This window comes from Antedon bifida, chromosome 5, assembly GCF_963402885.1.
Source record: "Antedon bifida chromosome 5, ecAntBifi1.1, whole genome shotgun sequence".
NCBI lineage: Eukaryota > Metazoa > Echinodermata > Crinoidea > Comatulida > Antedonidae > Antedon > Antedon bifida.
Genome location: NC_136230.1, coordinates 10,076,719 through 10,102,505, shown reverse-complemented (window position 1 = coordinate 10,102,505; position 25,787 = coordinate 10,076,719). Strand labels below are relative to the sequence as shown.

Genomic DNA, 25,787 nt, shown 5'->3' with positions numbered 1-25,787 from the left:
AAAGTTCCTATTTTTCTCAACTTCTTGAGTCCAGATCAAGTTATCCTGTTGGATATTGTTTTTTTTTTGTGGTCTTGTTGAGAGGACAATTTGTTGGGTCCCGACGAATAGGGAAATGATATTTCTACATTATTGCATAGACATTTTCATTATTATTTTGTTGTAAATAACTGTTTTGAAGGATTGAACATATTTATAAATTGAAAGAAACAATAATATTTGCTATATTAATTCTCTTTAGTTCAAGTGGGGGCTCTGAAAAGAGCCTTTTGGTTTGAGAAAGTAACACTGCTTATGCACGTTCACCACGGATACGACGGGCTAGCTGAATGTCTTTAGGCATGATGGTTACACGTTTAGCGTGGATGGCGCACAAGTTGGTGTCTTCGAAAAGACCAACCAAGTATGCTTCGCTCGCCTCCTGAAGAGCCATGACAGCTGAGCTTTGGAATCGAAGATCTGTCTTAAAGTCTTGTGCGATTTCACGGACAAGACGTTGGAATGGGAGCTTGCGGATGAGAAGTTCAGTGCTTTTTTGGTAACGACGGATCTCACGAAGAGCGACGGTTCCAGGCCTATAACGATGAGGTTTCTTCACTCCACCAGTGGCTGGTGCACTCTTTCGTGCTGCCTTAGTAGCAAGTTGTTTTCGAGGAGCCTTTCCTCCAGTAGATTTACGGGCAGTTTGCTTAGTACGAGCCATTTTTTTGTTTCAAAATGATGCTTTGCTTAGATTTTCGGTTGGTTTAAATAAGCACAAACTCATTGCCGATGAGAAAGCAATTATGAAAACGTAATGTGATTGGACAAAATGTATAGCTTATTACACGTCCGCATATAAATCTATTGAATCACAGATCGCGCTGGTTTTATAATGACACAAAGAAGAGAAGTTACGGTAACAAAGAAAAAGGATAAAGTACGTAAAAATAAAAGAAGTGCTTTTAACAAAATAGGCCTATTAACGATAAAACAATGATGTACAAAATCTATCGAATTGTCATGGTTTTATAATGACACAAATTTACGGTAACAAAGCAAACAAAAGAATAAAAAACTTAAAAGTACGCACCTTAGTGGTAATAAAAGAAGTGATTTAACAATAGACATATTTAAAAGAAAACAATTAAATAACAAAGCATTTCCATTGTTACTTTTTCCATCATGATGCCCGTTCAATAACTGAATTGATTTCAATCGAAGTTGTGTACAGAAAACAAGAATTATAAGTTATAGTTCTACACTCATAATACATAAATATTAATACTGTATTGAGTGAGGTTTTCTATTATAATATCACATAATCGTGTACGTTAGTAGACATATTATAATTACACTATATGCCTACAGAATGGAGAAATGATACCACCCATCCCCATTTCTTATTAAAGAGAAATAATAGGTGCTAAAAAAAAACAAGTTTTTACAGGGTTTATTTGGTATTTTGTTTGTGCTTGCTTTGAATATGTCGGACCTAATTAAATTCAGGTAGGAAATTGTGGACATGAACATTCGTACGCTGTGGAAAGATTTACTATTGGTACTACAGTATATATCTATAAAAAGGCTTTTGTTTTGGCAAATCAATCTCTTTTGGTTCAAATGGTGGCTCTGAAAAGAGCCGTTTGGTTTGAGAAGTCTTTGTTGTAGTGTACTGCTTATCCACCGAATCCGTAAAGAGTTCGGCCTTGTCTCTTCAGGGCGTAGACGACATCCATGGCGGTGACTGTCTTTCTTTTGGCATGCTCGGTGTATGTTACAGCATCACGGATGACATTTTCAAGGAATACCTTTAGTACACCGCGGGTCTCTTCGTAAATGAGACCAGATATACGTTTGACACCACCACGGCGAGCAAGACGACGGATAGCTGGTTTCGTTATACCCTGGATGTTATCACGCAACACCTTACGATGACGCTTAGCGCCTCCTTTTCCTAGTCCTTTTCCTCCTTTACCTCTTCCAGACATTTTACTTAGTACTTTTTATGGTTGATACGAAAATCGATCGAAAAGTACCGAAACTTCAAAAAAGTTGAAGGATTTATACGCTTTATGCGGACGTGACTCTAGAATTACAGTAACAACATTGACATATCTCCCTGTGACCTCTTTCGGGTTAAGTCATTGCTTTATTGTGAATCGGGCGGGAAATTAAAACAAACAGAATTGAGCTTAAAATTTGAAAAATTAAGAAAATCATAGCAACATTCTGAACTTAACTTAACTTTTAAAAACTCATATAATTAATTAATTTAAAAAAATAGATAAATTAAGAGGCGTCTGGTTCTCTGTATTGCAGTGTGATTTTGTAATAGTAAAATTAGGTATAGTTTTTTAGATAGCAGCTAATTATTTATAACAAAAGTGTCTGTTAATTGTTTTCATCATATTAATTCTTTTTTACTTTTGCATATGTATATTTATTAGTGATTGGTTTTGTAGATTAAGAGTAATCATGTACTGTATAATTAAATTACATGTTGTACTTGTTATATTTGAAGAAGGGGAGGGAGGGGAATGAATGGGTTTTATTAAATGTTACCGTATGTAGATTAAGTAAGATTACCTATGTTTTTGTCTATTTTGTGCTTTCATTTATTATACATTTTTGTTGGACGCACCTTCAAAATGTGAAGTGTGCCACTGTTACAAAAGTGAAGTTCCGAAATAAATAATAGTTTGATCAAAAATTGCATCAAAACAAAAATAATTTTTTTTTTTGAAAAACTGTAATTTAAGCAAAATATTGAGTCAAATTGTCGGTTTCCCAAAATTTTCCTGGTTAGACAATGGTTTTTGGTTAAATTAACCGTTCATTTTGTCATGGTTTTTCCTACGGAAGTAATACTATTACAGTATAAGATATTTTGTCCCCCTAAAAAAATAATTATAAATAGGCCATTTTAATGTCACATAATAGTTATTCACATTGACCAAAAAAAAAAAATATTTACCTGAAAAAGTTAAATTTTTGCCTTAATAATTTATAGCAAAATATAGTCAAATTGACTGGAAGTCAATGGGTCTCCGGTTGAATTTAACCATTTATTTAATTCATCTTTTTATATATGAAAAATTATATATATTTATACTTATACTATACTATATATGATTTATAGATATGTTTAAATATGGTAGTGACATGACATCGTCATGTTCATATATGGGCACATTTTTTTGTCACATAAAGTTTGATAGTGTAGACAAGGACAAGAATTAGATGTAGATCAAGAAGCAAGGCAAATAAATCTCTTTTGTATATATGGTGGGTCTGAAAAGAGCCGTTTGGTTTGAAAATGGATTTAGTAGAAATTTACTTTTTGGCAGCCTTCTTCGGTGACTTTGATGCCTTTTTAGCTTTAGGCTTTTTAGGCTTCTTGGTCTTTGGCTTCTTAGGAGACTTGGTAGCCTTCTTTGGCTTGGATGCCTTCTCCGATTTCTTAGCCTTCTTTGGTGACTTGGATTTGGTAGCCTTCTTTGCAGCTGGTTTCTTGGCCTTCTTTGCTGCTGGTTTCTTGGCCTTCTTTGCAACAGTCTTTTCTTTGTCTGCAGCTGCTTTCTTCTTTGCCTTTTCCTTCTTTACCTTGGCAGCGGCGTCAGCCTTGGCTGCAGCCTGGTTCAGTTTAAATGAACCGCTGGCCCCAGTACCTTTTGGTTGAACAAGTTTGCTGCTTTCGACACCACGTTTCAAAGCCATACGGAGATGAGTTTTCATGTTGTTAGGATCAACTTTGTAGTTGGCTTGGATGTACTTGGCAATAGCTTGGCGAGATGAGCCATTTCTCTCCTTCAAAGCACCGATTGCTGCCGTAACCATGTCGATGTACGTTGGGTGAGCAGCAGGCTTCTTTGCTACAGCCTTCTTTTTAGTTTTAGTTTGGTCAGCCATGATTGAGAATGCAAGAAACTTACGAATAACAAGTCGAGTAGAAAGTTAAGTGAAACAACACAACGACTTAACTCCACTTTTATTGACGTTATTGCGGACGTGGACTAAAACGTCACTTATGTTTGTAGCTCTCAGCGCCTTTTTGTGTTCGATATAACTACAAGATATTTTTCTTAAATTGTGTTTTTTATTCACTTTAAATGCACATATAAATCACTATTTTTTATATCTTGAAGAAAATTTTTTAGTATAGTATCTGAAAATACATTGTTATTCTATAAGAAATTTTAATTTAATTTAGATTAATCGGTTTCAATAAATAGATATAAGCATTGGAACTTTTCAGTTCATGTTTTTAAAACATATTATACTTACAAATTACTAAATTTTGAAAATACTGTATCTATTTTTGATTGAAAACACATTTAATATGAAAACATTACAATATATAATTGAATATTCAACCGAAATTAAATAAATTTAGATGAACTTTATGCTTTGTTTTAAGGCAATAATGTTGGTGACTTGAACAAACATGAGAATTAAATGTCAGGAAAACTTAATGATTGCTCTCACTGTTACAGACCACTCACACGTTTCTATAGCATTATCAAAGATAATAGTAACAATAATGTTGATAACTTATTGTGATGATGGTATTGTTTAATAATTCTGTTATCTTTTTTTTTGTATGTTTTCACTACTTTCTAAACTATTTTTCATTTGTATTATTTTCTGTAGTTGTTTTGCAATAACCAAAGAAGTAGGCCTACACATAATTGAATAAGTTGTGTGATGATGTATTGCAGCATGATTACAGTTAAAAAAAGACACAATATTATAATAAGTCGTGGTTGGGACGCAAAGCAAAATTGAGTCAAATTGTCGCTTTCATTTTTCACTGGTCAGACAATGGTTTTTGGTTAAATTAACCGTTTATTTTGTCTACGGAAGTAAATAACTCATTAAAACTGCTAGATGGCCTTCAAAGTCTTCATTTTTCATGTTTTTGGGTGAAAACACATCTTTAAACTGCTTTCTGTGCATATTCTAATTTTCTTGTGATCTGCTGATAATGTTATGTATAATTATTTAATACTAGATAAATAAAACGACTCTAGTTAAACTTTCAACAAGTCCAACTAGAAGATTATAATTATTTAATATTATAAGATATGTTGTCCCCCTCAAAAAATAATTAATAGGCCATTTTAATGTCACATAATAGTTATTCACATTAACAAAAAATTATTATTTACATGAAAAATTATAACTTCAAGCAAAAAATATTCAAATTGACTGGAAGTCAATGAGTTATTTGGTTGAATTTAACCGTTCATTTCATCTTTTTATGAATTATAATTAGTGGTGGTGGTTACGACGTGTGTGTATATAACAATAAATCATCATTTTAAACAATTACAAATCATTTTTTTTTTCTTTGTTATCTGACCTTTCTATTAGTAGTACCATATGATCTTAACTAAAATTGTATTCAATATAATAATATTTAGACAACATTAGATATTATATCAGTGATTCTGGCATGTTGATTGAACAACAGGAGAATGTCTGAAATCGGGATTGGTGAAAATAAGTGCGTGGCGTGAGTCTTGACGTGTAGTTTCCCTCTGGAGTGGGAGAAGCAAGTATACATTTTGATGGACTAATATTAGTTTGAATAAACTACAATTACCTGTCCCAGTCAGCATCACCTTTCATTATACAATAATTAAAAATACTATAAAGTCAGTATATTTGTGATACAATGGGCAGGTAATTTTTGTTTTTTTTACAAAAACAATTGAAAACAGACAAACAAATCAAATCTCCTTTTGTTTATTTGGTGGCTCTGAAAAGAGCCGTTTGGTTTGAGAAATGGTCCAAATCATGATGATTTACTTGGCTTTAGCTTGAGTCTTCTTTGGTAGAAGTACAGCCTGAATGTTTGGCAATACACCTCCCTGTGCAATGGTTACACTTCCGAGAAGACGGTTTAATTCTTCGTCATTACGGATGGCAAGTTGCAGATGACGGGGGATGATTCTGCTCTTCTTGTTGTCACGGGCAGCGTTACCAGCCAACTCTAAAATTTCGGCAGTCAAGTACTCAAGTACGGCGGCCATGTACACTGGGGCACCGGCACCGACACGAGATGCGTAGTTACCCTTTCGCAAAAATCGATGAACACGACCGACTGGAAACTGAAGTCCAGCACGGCTTGATCGGCTCTTGGCCTTTCCTTTAGCTTTGCCTCCTTTACCACGTCCAGACATTGTTAGTGCTTGTGTGTATTTCGGTTTACTAAATCGAAAATAATGCCAATTTTAATTTTGATCGCGACTTTATAGTCTATTCAAGATTCCCTGTCCGAATGCTTTTAACAAATTGGCCAATCACGGTCTTTCGCGCCAACGATATAATTCGTTCATTTGACAGGATTACTGTTGCTTTGTTCCACATGAGCGGGAATTTAAAAATGTGGCTTTGTTTAATAAGTACCTTTACTATAGTACTTATTTTATAGTGTTTTGCATTTTCTTTAGTTAGAATTTGAGTGCATTGCATAATTAGCTAGCCGCGAATATTCTAAAGAATAGAATGTATAACTATTCGAGATATTCTTTAATTCCTTTATAGAAATCCAAATGCACAAGGATATGCCGAGTTGGATGCCTCAGAGGCATATTACACCATTTATATTTTAATATTTGTCTAATGTTTACAGTTTACTGTACTTACTAAATATTAGACTGAAGTCCCAACAATTTAAGAAAGGATTGATCATCATAAATATCTTACTTGGCGTTCTGATAATTAATTGAAATTTGACAAACAATTTGAATCAATGTTAACTTCGACAACAAATGTTTCTTTATGAGAAGATTACATTATCTTTTAAAGTTGATGATAAAATCATTTCTCTACTTTATAAATCTATTGCGCAAATTACTATGACATTTGTTTTACAATTCCTTTAGAGAAAGTGATGCTGTTACATAGAATCACTAACCAAGCAAGTAAGATTATAGGCTTGCAATATTCTAAATAAAATTAGAAGAAATATGAAATGTAAAACTCATTCTCATTGACCATGAGCGCTATAACTCACTTACAATGGTACTGTGAAATGGCATTTATAAAGACGAATAAGCTGTTGTACACTGTAATTGGTCAGATGTTTTGCCCTACTCTGACGTAATTTGTACTTTATTCTAAGTACATTTGAGAGTACTTGCAAAAAAATACTAAAAAACGAATTTTTTCGCAAGTATTCTCAAATGTACTTAGTATAAAGTACAAATTACGTCAGAGTAGGGCAAAACATCTGACCAATTACTCAACTCCCTGACGCAAAGCTACTCCACAGTAGTTTAAAAACAATTACAATCCTGTTGTACACTGTAACGTACAATAGAAAAAAAACCACATTTGTTTTATTTGTAATTTAGAGGAACCGAATATGATGTGTGGTGACGTGTCTATTATTATACTGTATAAGTTATAATATGACAATTCACCGGTAAGGAATTTAAGATAGGAAACTACACAAATGAAATGCAAATAAATCTATATCAGGATGTTGAGATGAATAAGCTGGATGGCGCAATATGAAAGAAAGGAACTACACAAATGAAACGCAAATAAATCTCTTTTTAGAACATTTGGTGGCTCTGAAAAGAGCCGTTTGTTTTGAGTCCAGCAAAATAGTGTCTACTTTGAGCTAGTGTATTTGGTGACAGCCTTGGTACCTTCAGAAACAGCATGTTTAGCCAATTCACCCGGAAGCAATAAACGGACAGCGGTTTGGACTTCCCTACTGGTTATGGTAGATTTCTTGTTGTAGTGAGCAAGACGAGATGCTTCTCCTGCAATACGTTCGAAAATGTCGTTAACAAAACTGTTCATGATTCCCATGGCTCTGCTTGAGATACCAGTGTCTGGATGAACTTGCTTCAACACCTTGTAGATGTAGATGCTGTAGCTTTCCTTTCGTTTGCGTTTCCTCTTCTTGTCTGTTGCTCTTACAGCTTTAGCCTTACCGGCTTTCTTTGCAGCTTTTCCTGAAGTTTTTGGTGGCATGTTTCACGATTTCAGTCTACGACGAGAACAATTGAAGTGAAAATTGTGAATGCAAGCTTAGTACTTATAGCCGTGATATGCAAATTAGGGCTTGCCCGTTGGTGAGATATAGGCTATAGCTTACGGTTTCTATTGGCTGTTGAAAGCGCGCTTCTCCTTAAAGATGTATTGTCCCCCAAAATCATGAAAAATAAAGATTTTTAAAATCGGACTTTGAATAGGCCATTTTGCAGTTTTAATGAAGTTGTTCACTTCCATAAGAAAAAAACGGGGGAAAAAATTATTTCACCTATAAAAAGACAAAATAAACAGGTAAATTACCCAAAAACTCATTGTCTTCCAGACAATTTGCCCATTTTTTGCTTTAAATTACATTTTTCTCAGGTAAATAAATTTTTTTCAGACCCTATTTTTTGTGAGAGTGAATAACTATTATGTGACATTAAAATAACATATTCAACAAAAAAAATATTTTTTTAGGGGGACAATATATCTTTAAATTGACTTGTTCTGCAACATTTTAAAGGCTACGCCTAAGTAAGAAAGTTCATGATATTCCTTTTTTTTAAACAATGAAGTAATTACGAATTAATAGACGCTTACTATATAACTTTACAATAAAATTTAATGAAAAAAATGAAGTAATTAATTCATAAAAACATGGACTATATTATACTGTTCTCTGCATAATAAGCACACGAATTGACTTTATACAGTTCAGTATTTCAGTATTTTGAAATCCATTTATTCAAGGTCTAGTATAGTTTGTTAGAAAACAGTACAGAGACCCATTATATTATACAAAATAATGAATGTTTATATGGGTTGGTTTGTGACTGCTATATTTACATGAAAAGTGAAGATTAATTAAATCAAACTTTAGATAGGTTATTTTATTAAATTACATTTTTTCAGGTAAATACTTTTTTTTTCCATCAAATTTTTGGTCAAAGTGGATAACTGTAGTGTGACATTAAAATGGAATATTCTACAAAAAAATGTGCTGTTTCAGGGGGACAATACATTTTAACGAGGCAGATCCGATTACTGTATTTGTTTTTATCCTGTTCTGAAGACTAGCCTGGGAAGCTAGCCATTCAAAAAGGCCACTGCATTTATACAAATTAGTAATGTGCAATGGAGTAAATAATTTCATGAGGTGATGGCAACAAATAATTATATGGCTATTATAAAAATAACCAATAAAAACTGTCAAGCCAGAGAAAGTATAACAATTATGACAGTTTTTACTGAGGAAAGTTGTCTGCTAAAGTTTCTATTTTTCTCAATTTCTTGAGTCCAGATCAAGTTATCCTGTTGGGTCCTGACGAAGGTGTACCCTTAATAGGGTGATGAAATTTCTACATTATTGCATGGACATTTTCATTATTATTTTGTTGTAAATAACTGTTTTGAAGGATTGAAAAATGTTTTATTTAACATATTTATAAATTGAAAGAAACAATAATATTTGCTATATTAATTCTCTTCAGTTCAAGTGGTGGCTCTGAAAAGAGCCTTTTGGTTTGAGAATGTAACACTGCTTATGCACGTTCACCACGGATACGACGGGCCAGCTGAATGTCTTTAGGCATGATGGTTACACGTTTAGCGTGGATGGCGCACAAGTTGGTGTCTTCGAAAAGACCGACCAAGTATGCTTCGCTCGCCTCCTGAAGAGCCATGACAGCTGAGCTTTGGAATCGAAGATCTGTCTTAAAGTCTTGTGCGATTTCACGGACAAGACGTTGGAATGGGAGCTTTCGGATGAGAAGTTCGGTACTCTTTTGGTAACGACGGATCTCACGAAGAGCGACGGTTCCAGGCCTGTAACGATGAGGTTTCTTCACTCCACCGGTGGCTGGTGCGCTCTTTCGTGCTGCCTTGGTAGCAAGTTGTTTTCGAGGAGCTTTTCCTCCAGTAGATTTACGGGCAGTTTGCTTAGTACGAGCCATTTTTAACTTTCGAATTTCGAAATGATGCTTAGATTTTCGGTTTGGGTTCGTTTATAAGCAAACTGATTGCTGAAGGCAATTAGGAAACGTAATGTGATTGGGCAAAATGTATAGCTTATTACACGTCCGCATACAAATCTATCAAATCATCGATAGAAGCTCAGATCGCGCTGGTTTTCGTGAAACAAAAATAGGTCTAGATACAAAACAAAAGGATTTTTTTTTAAATACGCCTAGGCCTAGGCCTATATATTATCCATCTTCCTCCTATTTGATTTGAATTAAACATTAATAATAATTATAGTATTGTAACCTTAATAATCAGTCCTTGATTCTGGAAAAGCAAATAAATTGAATGTTAATCTGCTTTGTTTTTTTTTTAACTACTGTATATTACTCTAATAATAGGCCTAGCTAGGCCTAGGCCTAATACTGAAACTTCAAAGATGTTTAAATTAAAACTTTAAAACATCTTCTTCATGCAATTGTGCCATGTTCAGTTGGAGTTCCTTTGTTATTCTTTTCTAAACATCTGCTGTGTTCCAAACCTAAAACATATTTTTACTAATATTAAAGTAATGTACGTACATGGGTCCACCACTAGGAAGAATATTGCAATGATATTAAAGAAATTGATATGGACAAAAAAAAAGTATAGGCCTAGGCCTGAACGTCTAGCATGCAGAACAAAACATTGGGTTTTTTTTCTAAGCAAAAAATAGGTAGCAATAATTCTGCATTGTATGTACTTTAAATGCCAATGAATGTTATTTAGCCTAGGCCTAAATCATTTACCATTTTTAAACTTGGGCATTGTTTAGTAGAAGATAGCAGTTTATATTTAGGCCTAGGCATCATTCCTAGGCTAGGCCCCTAGGCCTATATCACACACATGGGTAGGACTGCAGAACTGTTACTAATACTAGCCTAGTAGGCCTATACTTATTAGCCTAGCTAGGCTTTCTTAGGGAGGACAGTTTTAATTGATGGAGGAAATGGTTTTATAAATTATTTATTTAATATAAAATTATATTAATTATTACTTTGAAAAGCAAATCAATCTCTTTTGGTTCAAATGGTGGCTCTGAAAAGAGCCTTTTGGTTTGAGAAGTCTTTGTGTACGCTTAATATTAATATTATCCACCGAATCCGTAAAGAGTTCGGCCTTGTCTCTTCAGGGCGTAGACGACATCCATGGCGGTGACTGTCTTTCTTTTGGCATGCTCGGTGTATGTTACAGCATCACGGATGACATTTTCAAGGAATACCTTTAGTACACCGCGGGTCTCTTCGTAAATGAGACCAGATATACGCTTGACACCACCACGGCGAGCTAGACGACGGATAGCTGGTTTCGTGATACCCTGGATGTTATCACGCAACACCTTACGATGACGCTTAGCGCCTCCTTTTCCTAGTCCTTTTCCTCCTTTACCTCTTCCAGACATTTTACTTGGTACTTTTTGTGGTTGATACGAAAATCGATCGAAAAGTACCGAAACCTCAAAAAACTGAAGGATATATACACTTTATGCGGACGTGAATCTAGCTCTACAGTAATAACGTTGACATAACTCAATGTGACCTCTTACGGGTTAGGCAATTCCTTATTGTGATTCGGGCGGAAAATTATAACTAAAAATTAGAATTGCGCTTAAAAATTGAATATTAAGAAAATCATAGCAACATTCTTAACTTGTATAAGATAAGACTTTAAAGATACATTGTCCCCCTCATTTTAATAACTCACATAATATTTTGATAAAAATTGCATCAAAACAAAAATAATTTTCTTGAAAACTGTAATTTAAGCAAAATATTTACTCAAATTGTCCGTTTCATTTTTCCCTGGTCAGACAATGGTTTTTGGTTAAATTAACCGTTTATTTTTTCTATGGAATTGAATAACTCATTAAAATTTGTTTGGGTGAAAATACATCTTTAAACCACTTTCTGTGTGCATATCCTAATTTTCTGTGATCTGCTGATAATGTTATGTATAATTATTTAATAGATAAATAAAATTACTCTAGTTAAACTTTCAAAATTGTATTAAGTGTCAAGTCCAACAAGAAGATTATAATTATTTAATATTACAAGATATGTTGTCCCCCTCAGAAAATAATTAATAGGCCATTTAAATGTCAATAATAGTTATTCACCTGAAAAATTATAACTTCAAGCAAAAATTAGTCAAATTGACTGGAATTCAATGAGTTATTTGGTTGAATTTAACCGTTTATTTAATCTTTTTATGAAAAATTATATATTATATCGATGTCGATTTATTATAATTAGTGGTGGTGGTTACCCGTGGTTGGGATGTGTGTATATAACAATAAATCATCATTTTAAACAATTATAAATCATTATTTTTTGTTCGTTGTTATCTGACATTTCATTTAACGATAAATAATGTTTAAAATAAATGTTTGACTTTTGTTCATTTAAAATTATTAATTAATGTCAGAGGAGTACGTGTCAAGAATAACAATGGAGCTTCTAGAGTCAGCAGTAGTCCCATATGATCTTAACTAAAATTGTATTCAATATAATACTTAGACAACATTAGATATTATCGGTGATTCTGGCATGTTGATTGAACAACAGGAGAATCTGTGTTGCCAAGAAGTACTAAAAAACGTGGCGTAAGGTTTGGGTAAAAAAGGCGTGAGAGGAGCTCACGCGGGTGGTCCGTGAGTGTGAGACTTGACGTGTAGTTTTCATCTGAGGTGGGGAGGGAGCCTATATTTTTTTCTCATAAGAAGCAAGTATACATTTTGATGGACTAATATTAGGTTGATAACTACAATTACCTGTCCCAGTCAGCATCACCTTTTGTTTTAAAATACTAAGTCAGTATATTTTTGATACAATATACATGGGGTAGGGCAGGCAAATCAACTGTTTTTTGTTTATTTGGTGGCTCTGCACAGGATCTCTTTATATCATTCAGAGGGTGCATTAAAGATGTATTGTCCCCTGAAAAAATAATTCATCAGCAATTTTTTTTTAATGTGCCATCATTTTAATGTCACCTAATAGTTATCCACTTTGACCAAAAATTGAGTCGAAAAAAAATGTGTTTACCTAAAAACCGTAATTTAAAGCAAAAAATAGTAGCAGGCTGCAGGATAATGGCAGAGTTTGCCTGGGTCATTATCTGCTTCAGTGGTTAAAGACACCTTCCCTACAATTTGTGACGTTTTTTAAAAATAATATATATATATTACTTTAAAAACATTAAACCAGGTCATTCCTTGTCTTAAATGTACGTGTTATGGTAAATTATGATAAAAAGTGAGAAACAATGCACTATCTAAGTAGCTCGCGGCGATTGACCTCTCGTGGACGGTCTTTAGGCCTAGCCTAGCTAGGCTTAGTTTTGTAGGCCTAGCTGGTAAACATCAGTAACGTACGAACATCGTACGCTAGCTATATACCTAGCCTGACGTTGTATAGTTGCTGCATTAATTGTCTTTCTATTTTTGCCAGACTCCGTTGATACAGATTGGGGAAAACCCGGTATTTTCGTGGAAAAGTTAGGAGTCTTCCATTTGTTTTAGTCCAGTCAATCTACAGTTTCAACTCCCAAAAGTAGACAAAATTGCAACAAAAGATTTTTTTTACTCAACTTAAAGTTAATTTTACGATAAAAAACATACAAAAAGTCTACCAAAATCGGACAACTGGAAAGGTGATAAAAAGACAATAAATCATAGCACTATTTCATTAAAATATGTTCGTATTCGGCGTAGTAATATTGTTAGAAATTGTTGTCTCTGATTGGTCGAATAAGTTTTGTGCCGTGTTGTTGTTACGACGGAAAATCTGATATTCCCCAACAAGTATGACTTTAAATCTTGTAATCAGGTAATTTATCCATTTTTTTTTTCATATTTCATAATTTTAAAAGCAACATTTAATCTTACATTAACTATTTAAACGAATGCGGCAATGTAAATTAGTCTTAGTAGATACGTAAAGAGCGACATAGCATAGGGAGCGGGGATCTACTCGCGATGTTGTTGAAAAACGTTACGTCACGCTAATTTGCGTGTACTGATGTAGGCCTCCGCTCGTCGTACCACCTACAGCAGTACAGACACGTGAGACGAACGGAGGTGGGCCGGTGGCTGACACCCAGCCCGTGTAGCTAAAGAAAGACCGCCGATATTATATAGGCCTAGGGCATGATACTAAAAACGATCTTAAAATATTTACTGTCATTTCAGCCTACTCTGACTAGGCGTAAAAAGATAAAATTCGGATATTATTATATAGGTCTAGGCCTAGGGCCTAACCGCTCTTCATTTTTTTTTTAGGAATTAAGCACAAAAATAGGCCTACTAACATGCCAAGCTTTACAATTATTCTTTCTTCTATAATTCTACGAGATGTCTCAGAACCATTACATACCTTAACACCAGAAATTGTAATATCCGAAAGGGAATGCTCATTATTACAAAAATGGGTGGCTACAGGTAATCCGGGAGTCTTAAGTTTAATAGACCTTAAATGTTCTACAAACCTATCACCTAACCTGCGTTTAGTTTCACCAATATAAAGCATATTACATTTAGTACACGAAATACAATAAACTAGATTTCTAGTGGTGCACGTAATATGATCTGTGATAACATAATTACCAGAAGGTCCTACTATTTGGTTTGAACATGAAACGTAATTACATGTCGAACATCTATTTCTATTACATTTGAATGTTCCAGTTAATTCATTACCTTTGTTTTGTAATTTAGATTTAACTAAAGTGTCTTTAATGCTTTGATCACGTCTGTAAGCTATCATGGGTGGTTCTTGAAAAATATCTTTTGTAGCGGATTTATCTTCAGTCAAAATTGAAAAGTTATCGCGGACAATGTTAATAACCTTCTTATTCATAGGATGATACGTGAGGACTAGAGGTATGCGGTCACAAGCATTTGTATTATGTGTAGGTTGCAATGTGTCCTCGTGCGTTAACTGGCAAACCTTTCTTAGAGATTTCACAGTAATGTCAGATGGATATTCGCGTGCATTGAAAAAATCAATCATCTCAGATGCTTTGATGTTAAAGTCATCATCATCGCTACATAAACGTCGAAGTCTAACAAGTTGCGAATACGGTATAGCATTTTTACAAGCTGGAGGATGCGAAGAGTTGTAATTTAGATAAGTGTGCGCGTCAGTATCTTTGTAGTGAACGGATGTAGAAAGACCAGGTTTATCAATAGATAAACTAATATCAAGGAAAGGCACACACTTGTCAGAAATTTCATGAGTAAACTTTATAGCAGGATGAAAATTGTTCACGAAGTTAATGAACTCATTAAGTTCATCTAAAGTTCCTGACATAATACCAACACAATCATCAAAATACCGTTTGAATAAATCTGGTTTCTTTCCCTTAAAATCTCGTAACACATTCTGCTCAAAATACCCCATAAAGAGGCAAGCAAAGTTAGGTCCCATTTTTGTACCCATGCTTATCCCAGAAACTTGCCGAAAAAACTTTCCATTGAAGTTGAAGGCTGTAGTATTAAGTACAAGTTCAGCGAGACGTAGTATTGTCGATGCGGGATATTTAATTGAAGTATCTAGTTCAATAAAATGTCTCATTGCGTTAAGTCCATCTTGAATAGGAATTGATGTGTATAAGGCCGTAACATCCATTGTAAAAAGATAAGCACTCTCAGATGAAAATGTATAATCTTTAAACAAAACTACAGCTTCTTTGCTATCTTTGATGTAGGTTGGCAGATTTTGTACAATTGGCTTCAAGATTCCATCCAAGAACTCGCTAATAACAACTGTAGGTGCGTTACAAGCGGATACAATAGGTCTACCAGGATTGTTAGTCTTGTGTATTTTAGGTAACATGTAAAAGCTAGGACAAGTGGCGTCAGAATTAATCAATATATGGGCTGTAGAAGGAAGCTCTTTCTTCTTAATCATACTATTTACAGTCTTCTTCACAAAACCAATATCTGAATCAGTAGGGTCGGCATCAAGGGGCTGATATACGTCAAGATTAGAAAGTTGTCTTTCTCCCTCTGTAATATATAGGTCTCTTCTCCAAACCACAGTAGCACCACCTTTATCTGCTCGTTTAATAACATAGTCATGATTACCTTTAAGCGATCTAATGGCAGCTTGCTCTCCTTTTGACAAATTACAAATATTCTTTGGTTGTTTTAACTTAAGCTTGTTAATCTCTCGTTTGCAAGTATTGACATACAGATCAAGTTCAGCGAACATACCTTGTGGCGGTGTCCAGCTAGATGGCTTCTTATTCAGCAACTGGAATTCATCTTTTGTTGTTACATTTGTCTGATTCTTGCCGTGAAAGTTTGCTTTGAGTCGTAAACGTCTGTAATATTGTTCCATGTCTTGTTTAAGCTGGAAATCATCAATCTCTTTCCTAATAGGAATAAAAGACAGACCCTTAGAAAGAACAGAGCGTTCTTCATCTTTAAGAGGCAAATCATCAGGTATAGTCACAACTAGTTTAGACGTATCAGGGTGTGCTCTCGTTGGTCTTACCTCATCAATGGAATACTCTCTACAAACACGATTAGCTTTAAGTAATTTAGCTTCTGTCAATGACTTGTAATACCATTTGTTTAATCCATGGATGATACTTCGTATTTTGTCAAATTCGTAGTTAGTACAAGCTGCTCGTAGGTTGGTCTTATGATGTACCATTTGTTCATCATGATACGCAACTTTCTTTAAGTTCATCTGAATGCTCATACGCATAAACCGTCTGGAAACAGCATTGATACTATATCAGATATGAACTTCTTATCAACATAAGCAAAGGACGGTGACCAGGTAGATCTAAACGACTTGGGTATGACGTTCTGTCTAAGACATGTGGACAGAAAATAAACATTACTAGAACATCTTGCCTTACTGAACGTTGAGGTTCCAAAGCAAAAACCAAATGTCCTCACAACTGGAGAATACAGGCTTAAGTCGTTGTTGAGAATCCGACGCGCTTGTTGTAAAACTTGCTTGGAATTGGCCATACTTGTTATAAAACAAACAGGTACACAACAAAAAACGATGGTGATAACAATAAATATAGATAAAACCGGTGGATGCAGCAGAGTAGTAAAACTGTATATATATATAAATCAAAGAGCTGCATAGGCAGGATATAGAAAAAAAAATCAAGATCAAATAAGTTAAAACTGCCTCAATATAGATTTATTTTTACGACATGTTTCGGGCATAGCCCATCATCAGGTGAAGAGAATTGTAACAAAGGATAACATATATAAGTCACAAAATTACATAATAAAACAAATCAGCCAATCAAAGATGTTAACAAACAAAAGGCATAGTTATAAAGGCACGCCTCCAAAAGCTATGGGGTACAAAGCAGAAATGGTTGCTTATAAAGCAGGAAAGATCTTTTAAACATTAATCCTGCCAGAGACATTCACATATTAACAACTACTTACACTTGAAGCCCCCTTCTTTGTTTTAAATTTCCTGCCTTATAAGCAACCATCCCCGCCTTGCACCCCATAGCCTCTGGAGGCGCGCCCCCACAACTATGCCTTTCGCTTGCTAACATCCTCGACTGGCTGATTCGTTCCACTATGCAACTTTGCGACTCATACATGTTATCCACCGTTACAACCCTCTTCACCTGATGATGGGCTATGCCCGAAACATGTCGTAAAAACAAATCTACACTGAGGCAGTTCCAACTCACTTGATCCCGAATTTCCTATATATATATATATATATAAATCAATGATGTTGCGTAGCACTGTGTAAATTATATATAAATCATACTGTAAATTATAGAAACAGTGCTCATATTCGGAACATGATCTCATAATCGCGTCGAGCATAGCTCATTGGCGAAAGTTCCGTATTTTTTAGTTGTATGAAAAAATGTCTCTGGCGGGATTCGAACTAAAGTTGGAATTTATTCTGACTTGTTAAGCCTCCACTGATTGTGAGGGCGTTTGTTGTATGAGAGAATGTATCTGGTGGGTGAAAATCTGTGATAATACCATACATGGCTCTGTGGTCTAGTGGTATGATACTCGCCCTGTAAGCGAGAGGTTGCAGGTTCGAATCCCGCCAGAGACATTTTTTCATACAACTAAAAAATACGGAACTTTCGCCAATGAGCTATGCTCGACGCGATTATGAGATCATGTTCCGAATATGAGCACTGTTTCTATAATTTACAGTATGATTTATATATATATATATATATACAAAAAAAATCAAGATCAAACAAGTCAAAACCGCCTCAATATAGATCCACTTCTACGACACGTCTCGGGCACAGCCCATCATCAGGTGAAGAGAACTGTAACAAAGGATAACATATATAAGTCACAAAACCACATAACAAAACAAATCAGCCAATCAAAGATGTTAACAAACAAAAGGCACAGTTACAAAGGCACACCTCCAAAAGCTATGGGGTACAAAGCAGAAATGGTCGCTTATAAAGCAGGAAACTTAAAACAAAGAAAAAAGCTTAAAGTGTAAATAATTGTTAATATGTGAATGTCTCTGGCAAAATTAATGTTTAAAAGATCTAAATTGTACATTTATGCCGGTAGGGGCAAGAGTGGCAAGCTTATATATATATATATTGCACTGATGAAGGGCTAGTGTTGCCCGAAAGCTCTGCTAACTTTTCTGGCTGTTTACATTATCGTTTTGATTTAGCTTTTCGCTTTTTTATTTGTATCTCCATTGAGATCCAGCCACTGATACCCACAGCATTGTCATTTTTTTCAGTAATTAATAGTAATAGCCCGTAATGGAGGCAACCTAGGGTGGTAGGTTGTGACCAATGGCACTCTGGTCGATTTTTTTGGCTGACGTGGTTTGTACGTCAGTGTTTGACATCGAGGAATATCTTTTGCTTTCTTTATAGCAGTTTCGATGTATTCCTTCTTGTAATTTCTATTCCGGAGATGTCCGGTTAGTTCTTCGGTACGATTCTGAAAATCTAAATCTGAAGAACAGATACGTCTGATACGTAATGCTTGACTGTACGGTATGTTTTTAGTACAGTGTCGGGGGTGACAACTGCTAGGAAGCAGGTACATATTTTTATCCGTGGGTTTACGGAATAGGTCAGTTTTGAGTGTACCATTTTCTATGATCACTATAGTGTCCAAAAAATCAACGCTACTAGTGGATTTGGTAGCTGTAAATTTGATAGTTGGGTGGGCTGCATTAATATTGAGAAGAAAAGATTCCAAATTATCTTCACCATGGGTCCAGATCATGAAGATGTCGTCAATGTATCTAAACCAAACAAGTGGTTTGTTTGGTTGGAGGGACAGAAAATTGGCCTCAAATTGTCCCATAAATAAATTTGCAAAAGATGGCGCCATTTTTGTGCCCATCGCTGTGCCATGAATTTGAAGGTAATGGTCATTTCCAAAAATAAAATTGTTGTTGGTTAAAATCAACATGACCAGTTCTCGTAAATGCGTCGGCTCCTTCTTCGTGAGGGATATTAGTATACAATGATGAAACATCTAATGTAGCCAGAACAGAATTATTAGGTAAATTTTGAATTTGGTTAATTTTGCGGATAAAGTCCGTGGAGTCCTGAATGTATGAAGGGAGATCAGTCACATATGGTATATATATATATATATATAATTTACAGTATGATTTATATATATATATATATATATAAATCATACTGTAAATTATAGAAACAGTGCTCATAATCGGAACATGATCTCATAATCGCGTCGAGCATAGCTCATTGGCGAAAGTTCCGTATTTTTTAGTTGTATGAAAAAATGTCTCTGGCGGGATTCGAACGCAACATCATTGATTTATATATATATATATATATATATATATATATATATATCTTTATCGTTTCAAATTAATTAATTAAATTTCAGTATATCACCGGGCGGTTTAGAATTAATGTTCTTTGCCTGATTTGTTTATATATATATATATATATATATATATATATATATATATATTTAAAAGTTTTTGTTGAATATGTCATTTTATTGTCACATAATATTTATTCACTTTTACAAAAAACTTGATCGAAAAAAAAGATTTTACCTGAAAAAATGTAATTTAAAGCAAAAAAATACTTAACTTACTAGTTTTTAATTAACCTTTTATTTTGTCTCTTTACAAGCGAAATTATTGGTTATCCGCACTTGGCGGATAACCCCTTGTTATTATTTTTTTCTACAGTAATAACTTCATTAAAACTACAAAATGGCCTATTAAAGTCTGATTTTATTAATCTTCATTTTTAATGTTTAAGACATGAATCTTTTAAGACGCTATAGTACTGCTTAAAATCAATTCTAATCTGTGTCTTTAAGCAACGGTTAGACAATCTATTAGGTTTAGACCATGCATATTTACATTTAACTAGCATGTGCTCTTCATTTTCGACACTTTCTTTAGGCCACATACTTGATTACCATCTCGACAGTCACTCTTTAGTATCAACAACTTCTACAGGAGTATCGTTTATAGAATTATAAGATTTCATTTCTTGTTTGGATATGTTTTCTTCGATGGAATGGAACTGCTCCTCTGCTTTTGCAAACAACAAAAAAATCGTCAGTCCAAACAACTGTGTTCCCGCAACTATCTTAAACATCAAGTACCACTGATCATGTGTGTTCTGAAAATTAATAATAACAATATGGTGATATGGAACTAAATGGATAGGAACAGATTAAAGAGGTTCCATTAATGTAAGCCTACAATACAGTGATTAATATTAGCAAACCATACCTTTTTCTTTAATAATGCAGCAAATAATGTTGGCCCAATAAATCCAGTACAACTTGCTAAACATGTCATGATTCCTACAATCACTGATGAATAATGCTTCGTTATGTCCAATACGTTCGCCGTGAAACACGTATAACATCCTAGTAACCCGAATGCTAGTATTAGCGTAATCAGGCATAATATAGCACTGTCTTGGAAAAATCCTATACAAATAAGTAAGAAAGCAGATAATCCCATACCTAAGAAAGAGAAATATTATATTAGTGAATGATTCTCATTCTTGGTTGTCATTCTAATTCCGAAACACTATTATGATACAATGTCAAAATTGTAAAAAAAATACGAACTCAGAGGCAAGAAATTTGGACACCCAAATATAGGTATCGTTCACTACAACAAGTATTTGTACTCAAGTTGTTATTATCCATGTGTCGTATGTGAAAGTAAACTTTGTTTTCGTCTAAATGCTTGACAATACTCAATTATTATAAGGCTTATATTGAATAGAATATAACTTCCTAAAATGAGTGACTTTTTTTCCATAATAAATCTATGAACGTTTACTGAGATTTGTGAACAGTTTCCTTGCTTGCAAAATAGTTAACTTTTCACGGCGAATAAAGAAGTCAGCACATACACCAGATAGTAGGCAGAATAAGCATTCCACAATGCCTAGAATCGACATAAACCACCCAATCTGTAAAATTTAAGGTATATTATATAATCGAATTTGAACTATACCACGAACTCTCCAGAGGTCTAATGGTTAGGACATCTGCATATCAAGCAGGAACGTTTCGAATCTCGGTTGGGACGGCTTTTTCTCACATTCTCACAGATTTTCTCATCTTTATCGTTTTAAATTAATTAATATTCAGTATATCCCCGGCCGTCTAGAATTCTTCTATGCCCATGTAAGGTATTATAATAAATGCCTTTGTCACAACAACCAGATTGTCACCATCAACTCTTATTTTCATTTTGCAAAAATACGTTATCTATATTATAGACTTACCGTTTTTAAATTAAACCCTAAGACTTCTGACATAAAGATTGGTACTTCAGTAATAATGAAATAGAAACCAAACACGTTGCTAGTGAAAGCAATGACTACCGCCCATACAGCTGACGACTTCAGTATACTCAACCATGGAACCGATCTTTTCTATATGAAAAAAAATATTTATATATAATTGTTATTTTTATACATCTAATGTTATGTTTGCTATATTTATCAGACTCATCACCTTTCATACAACTTCATACAAAATATATAAACCTTACCTTATTTTTCTCTTCAGTGTCAAAACCTTTTAAGTATACCACCTCGTTTCTCGATATACACGGATCTTTATCAGGAATTTCGTAAATTAAAACAGCCCATAATATTGCAGTAACAACTCCAAAGGCACCTAAATAAAATGAATTGTTGCCAGTTTCAAGGGTGAAAACGTAACCTCCTATAAGCGGAGGTAATGTCAATAATAGTTTGGTTCACTTTAAACAATAAATAAAAATAAGTAAATACAAAAATAATATTGTTCAAGTTACTGTATGTATAAAATGACAACGGCCATCCACCGAGTTTGTAAGCAGAACAAATCCAACCGGACAGTGGGTTACAGATAACCTCCGCAAAAGACACACCTGTATAAAGTAACATTCAACGATTTGGTGTGAACACCATATCGAATGAAGAAAAATATATCGGTCACAAAGAAGGCCAACTTTAATAACAGTATTTTAAAAAACATCGCATAAATTGATTTCTAAATTAAGAACATAATCGCCATAGTTGGAACGTATAATATATTACGTTGATAAAAGCTAACGATCGCAAGCAAATAAGTTTTAATGTCTATTTACCGAAATAGGCAATGGATACAAGTGTACTTCGTTCATGTGGAACAGACCAGTTTGCCAGTATACTGAATGTTGCCGGATTGTGTAATCCCTGAAAAACACCATAAATATTATTATTTTCCTTTCTTTTGTCTTATATTGTGTAACTCCATGATTCTTCAGATAATTAAATATTAGTAAATATAAGTAAAACAGTTTTTTCTAAAACCAACTATGCATCGTTCAATATGGAATAAAACTAACCTGTGCAATGCCGTCTAGTACACGTAGAACTATTAGAAGATCAGTGCTAACTCCAGCTGACCAAGGTATCAGTGCTGTAAGAATACTTGACGAAAGAAGTGAAAATAGATTAACTCGTTTTCCACCAAGTCTGTGCGTCACCAATCCTCCAAGAAGTGCTGATACGCTATACCCATAGTAAACAGCACCAAGTATCATTTGACGTGTTTCTTCATCCCAGGCGTACCTTGGTATCTATTGGTAATAACAAAATTGGTCAAAAAAGGGTCACGTCTGTCATCCTTCTGTGATACGTATACCCATCATGCATGTGGAGATTATTTTACAACAGAAAATTCGCTAAATAAAACGTTTGTAGACTAATCAGTGCAATTACACTATTTTCAGTTAAACATACAATATAACATAATATTTAGATTATACAAGCATAGCTTGTAGCCTACCCACTTTTCCACAAGTTCAGCTTAATATATTCTTAGCTTTGCCAGATGTTTAGATTCTAAACGTATCTTGCACCCATTTTCAAGTTTAGCTTGATAAATGCTTAGCTTTGCCAGATGTTTAGATTCTAAACGTATCTTGCACACATTTTCAAGTTTAGCTTGATACATGCTTAGCTTTGCCAGATGTTTAGATTCTAAACGTATCTTGCACCCATTTTAAAGTTTAGCTAGATAAATGCTAGCTTTGCCAGATGTTTAGATTCTAAACGTATCTTGCACCCATTTTAAAGTTTAGCTAGATACATGCTAGCTTTGCCAGATGTTTAGATTCTAAACGTATCTTGCACCCATTTTCAAGTTTAGCTTGATACATGCTTAGCTTTGCCAGATGTTTAGATTCTAAACGTATCTTGCACCCATTTTCAAGTTTAGCTTGATACATGCTTAGCTTTGCCAGATGTTTAGATTCTAAACGTATCTTGCACACATTTTCAAGTTTAGCTAGATAAATGCTAGCTTTGCCAGATGTTTAGATTCTAAACGTATCTTGCACCCATTTTCAAGTTTAGCTTGATACATGCTTAGCTTTGCCAGATGTTTAGATTCTAAACGTATCTTGCACCCATTTTCAAGTTTAGCTTGATACATGCTTAGCTTTGCCAGATGTTTAGATTCTAAACGTATCTTGCACACATTTTCAAGTTTAGCTTGATACATGCTTAGCTTTGCCAGATGTTTAGATTCTAAACGTATCTTGCACACATTTTCAAGTTTAGCTTGATACATGCTTAGCTTTGCCAGATGTTTAGATTCTAAACGTATCTTGCACCCATTTGGGTGCAACATACAAAACATTAATTCAAATAAACAAAAGGAATACTAATTTTGCTTTGAAGCTTTAATACAATTCTCACACTTTTTGGGGAAATATTTCTCGAAGAGAAGTGTAGGCCTACCCCTTTATAAGATTATCTCAAACAAAATTTCATAGTTTTGGCCTACACGTAATCTTAAAAACTTACACTCCAATTTAAGAAAAAATAAAGGAAATACATTGTGTAAAATCCTATAAATGTCTTCATTTAATAAATGTTATACGTAATTTTATTTTTAAGCTTACCTCTTTGTTAATAATTTCAGACCGTGTAGCCTTTGTTGTCAGAGTGACATTTAAAGCGTTGTTTTCGGTAGAATTTTGAACCATTTCGATTATGGCAATATTGAGATTCAGTCTCATGCAATACAAACACACCTTTACCATGGAACACATTCCAGCTACAAGATAACGCTTCATATTGGCGATGTTGTATGGCCGTGCCTACAACACTGTATCCACTCCTGCTGCTCGTTATATAGGCGCTAACTTAGAATTGCCACACTGGAAGAGTAAATGTCAAATTTTACAACAACGTTTTAATTTGTGTTTTCAATACACCTACGCGTCGGTTTTTAAGCGGTTATAGTATATCGTTTGCATGCATTGATGAATTTGAATAATATATAAAAAGTCTTTCAATGGAAACAAATTCTATTGCTAGGAAGTTTAGAATTGTTCTGATAAGGTTAAATGCATGTTCTTTAGATCATATTGCTTAAATATGTATTTTGAATCATTATGGTCTAATTACAATAAAGGCACTTTGAAAAAGCTACACGTTTGTTACAATAACGCATTGCGTTTCTATATAATTATAAATTATGGTTAATTCTGACATAGGCGAGCACAATGGAAAAACTTCTTAAGTTTGGTGTCGAATGCAGCCATGTGTTGGTCAGCCAATTGCTTAAACGGCACCCCAATCCAGTGGGGCATGCATTTAATGACGCAGTTGTGGATATTAATCGCAAACTAAAGTCTATTTACGCAAATGATGCCGTGGTGACCTACTGGAAACACAGAGGGCTATGGAATGACTGGTCCCACATGCATTTTTACGGCGTACACCTCAGCAGACATTCCACTCAAGAACGATCGTCGGGGATGTATCGATATGCACGGAGCGTCCGTCGGGCTGTTTTGCACGTCAGGAAAGTTACGAGGCCAGTATAGATACCTTAATTACTTGCTATATCATTATACTTTTATATTAACTTTGCCTTCGGGCGATTTACTTGTGTTGCTTTCGGGCTATAATATTATATTTTATACCACTATATCGCCCGAGCTTTTTATGTTGCCTCAGCTGGGCTGTTTATGTTGCCTCCGGGCTGTTTGTGTTGCCTCCGGGCTATTAGTATTATATTGCCTCCGGGCTATTTAGAATTTGTATTGCCTCTGGGCTATTTGTATTGCCTCCGGGCTACCATTTTGCCTCCGGGCTATATTCGTATTGCCTCCGGGCTATTTTTTATTGCCTCCGGGCTAGTTGTATTGCCTCCGGGCGGTCTTGCCTCCGGGCTACTTGTGTTGCCGCCAGGCTATTTGTATCGCCTTCGGGCTATTTGTATTTCCTCCAGGCTATTTGTATCGCCTTCGGGCTATCTGTGTTGCCTCTTGGCTATTGTTGTATTGTATTTCTCGGGGGCATAT

General features: G+C 34.6%; 8 protein-coding genes and 1 non-coding gene across 9 annotated transcripts; 1 reads left to right on the top strand and 8 right to left on the bottom strand.

Annotated features, from left to right (window-relative positions):
- Positions 1-266: 266 nt before the first annotated feature.
- On the bottom strand, positions 267-10,093 carry LOC144842701 (histone H3). Its single transcript, XM_078699234.1, has 2 exons — positions 9,516-10,093; positions 267-288 (listed from the first exon to the last, which is right to left on the bottom strand). Exon 1 carries the CDS (start codon positions 9,927-9,929, stop codon positions 9,519-9,521), a length of 411 nt encoding a protein of 136 aa, XP_078555360.1. The 5' UTR covers positions 9,930-10,093; the 3' UTR covers positions 267-288; positions 9,516-9,518.
- On the bottom strand, positions 293-703 carry LOC144842702 (histone H3). The gene has a single exon (XM_078699236.1). The coding sequence runs from the start codon at positions 701-703 to the stop codon at positions 293-295; it is 411 nt and encodes a 136-aa protein (XP_078555362.1).
- Positions 1,569-1,970, bottom strand: LOC144842247 (histone H4). The gene has a single exon (XM_078698659.1). It carries the CDS (start codon positions 1,968-1,970, stop codon positions 1,659-1,661), a length of 312 nt encoding a protein of 103 aa, XP_078554785.1. The 3' UTR covers positions 1,569-1,658.
- Positions 3,316-3,932, bottom strand: LOC144842693 (late histone H1-like). The gene has a single exon (XM_078699224.1). It carries the CDS (start codon positions 3,889-3,891, stop codon positions 3,316-3,318), a length of 576 nt encoding a protein of 191 aa, XP_078555350.1. The 5' UTR covers positions 3,892-3,932.
- On the bottom strand, positions 5,766-6,167 carry LOC144842704 (histone H2A). The gene has a single exon (XM_078699238.1). It carries the CDS (start codon positions 6,165-6,167, stop codon positions 5,790-5,792), a length of 378 nt encoding a protein of 125 aa, XP_078555364.1. The 3' UTR covers positions 5,766-5,789.
- On the bottom strand, positions 7,472-8,039 carry LOC144843658 (histone H2B, gonadal-like). The gene has a single exon (XM_078700540.1). The coding sequence runs from the start codon at positions 7,972-7,974 to the stop codon at positions 7,606-7,608; it is 369 nt and encodes a 122-aa protein (XP_078556666.1). The 5' UTR covers positions 7,975-8,039; the 3' UTR covers positions 7,472-7,605.
- A 972-nt stretch (positions 10,094-11,065) lies between the features above and the next one.
- LOC144842710 (histone H4) lies at positions 11,066-11,634 on the bottom strand. Its single transcript, XM_078699248.1, has one exon. The coding sequence runs from the start codon at positions 11,375-11,377 to the stop codon at positions 11,066-11,068; it is 312 nt and encodes a 103-aa protein (XP_078555374.1). The 5' UTR covers positions 11,378-11,634.
- A 6,335-nt stretch (positions 11,635-17,969) lies between these two features.
- On the top strand, positions 17,970-18,041 carry Trnat-ugu (transfer RNA threonine (anticodon UGU)). Its single transcript has one exon. It is a non-coding gene; the product is annotated as a tRNA-Thr (tRNA).
- Positions 18,042-20,072: 2,031 nt separating this feature from the next.
- LOC144842851 (sialin-like) lies at positions 20,073-24,563 on the bottom strand. The gene is made up of 10 exons (XM_078699406.1): positions 24,378-24,563; positions 22,815-23,048; positions 22,575-22,662; positions 22,260-22,355; positions 21,993-22,120; positions 21,724-21,873; positions 21,273-21,405; positions 20,709-20,947; positions 20,338-20,595; positions 20,073-20,147 (listed from the first exon to the last, which is right to left on the bottom strand). The coding sequence occupies exons 1-9, from the start codon at positions 24,549-24,551 to the stop codon at positions 20,401-20,403; spliced, it is 1,437 nt and encodes a 478-aa protein (XP_078555532.1). The 5' UTR covers positions 24,552-24,563; the 3' UTR covers positions 20,073-20,147; positions 20,338-20,400.
- Positions 24,564-25,787: the final 1,224 nt, after the last annotated feature.

Excerpts from the sequence above, each read along its gene's own strand:
- LOC144842701 (XM_078699234.1), bottom strand. The coding sequence starts at position 9,929 with ATGGCTCGTACTAAGCAAACTGCCCGTAAATCTACTGGAGGAAAAGCT.
- LOC144842704 (XM_078699238.1), bottom strand. The coding sequence starts at position 6,167 with ATGTCTGGACGTGGTAAAGGAGGCAAAGCTAAAGGAAAGGCCAAGAGC.
- LOC144843658 (XM_078700540.1), bottom strand. The coding sequence starts at position 7,974 with ATGCCACCAAAAACTTCAGGAAAAGCTGCAAAGAAAGCCGGTAAGGCT.
- LOC144842851 (XM_078699406.1), bottom strand. The coding sequence starts at position 24,551 with ATGAAGCGTTATCTTGTAGCTGGAATGTGTTCCATGGTAAAGGTGTGT. Across the intron at positions 21,874-21,992 it reads ACACTGAAGAGAAAAATAAG|AAAAGATCGGTTCCATGGTT; the intron begins GTAAGGTTTATA and ends TTTTTCATATAG. Across the intron at positions 20,596-20,708 it reads CTGCATTATTAAAGAAAAAG|AACACACATGATCAGTGGTA; the intron begins GTATGGTTTGCT and ends ATTAATTTTCAG.
- LOC144842710 (XM_078699248.1), bottom strand. The coding sequence starts at position 11,377 with ATGTCTGGAAGAGGTAAAGGAGGAAAAGGACTAGGAAAAGGAGGCGCT.
- LOC144842247 (XM_078698659.1), bottom strand. The coding sequence starts at position 1,970 with ATGTCTGGAAGAGGTAAAGGAGGAAAAGGACTAGGAAAAGGAGGCGCT.
- LOC144842702 (XM_078699236.1), bottom strand. The coding sequence starts at position 703 with ATGGCTCGTACTAAGCAAACTGCCCGTAAATCTACTGGAGGAAAGGCT.
- LOC144842693 (XM_078699224.1), bottom strand. The coding sequence starts at position 3,891 with ATGGCTGACCAAACTAAAACTAAAAAGAAGGCTGTAGCAAAGAAGCCT.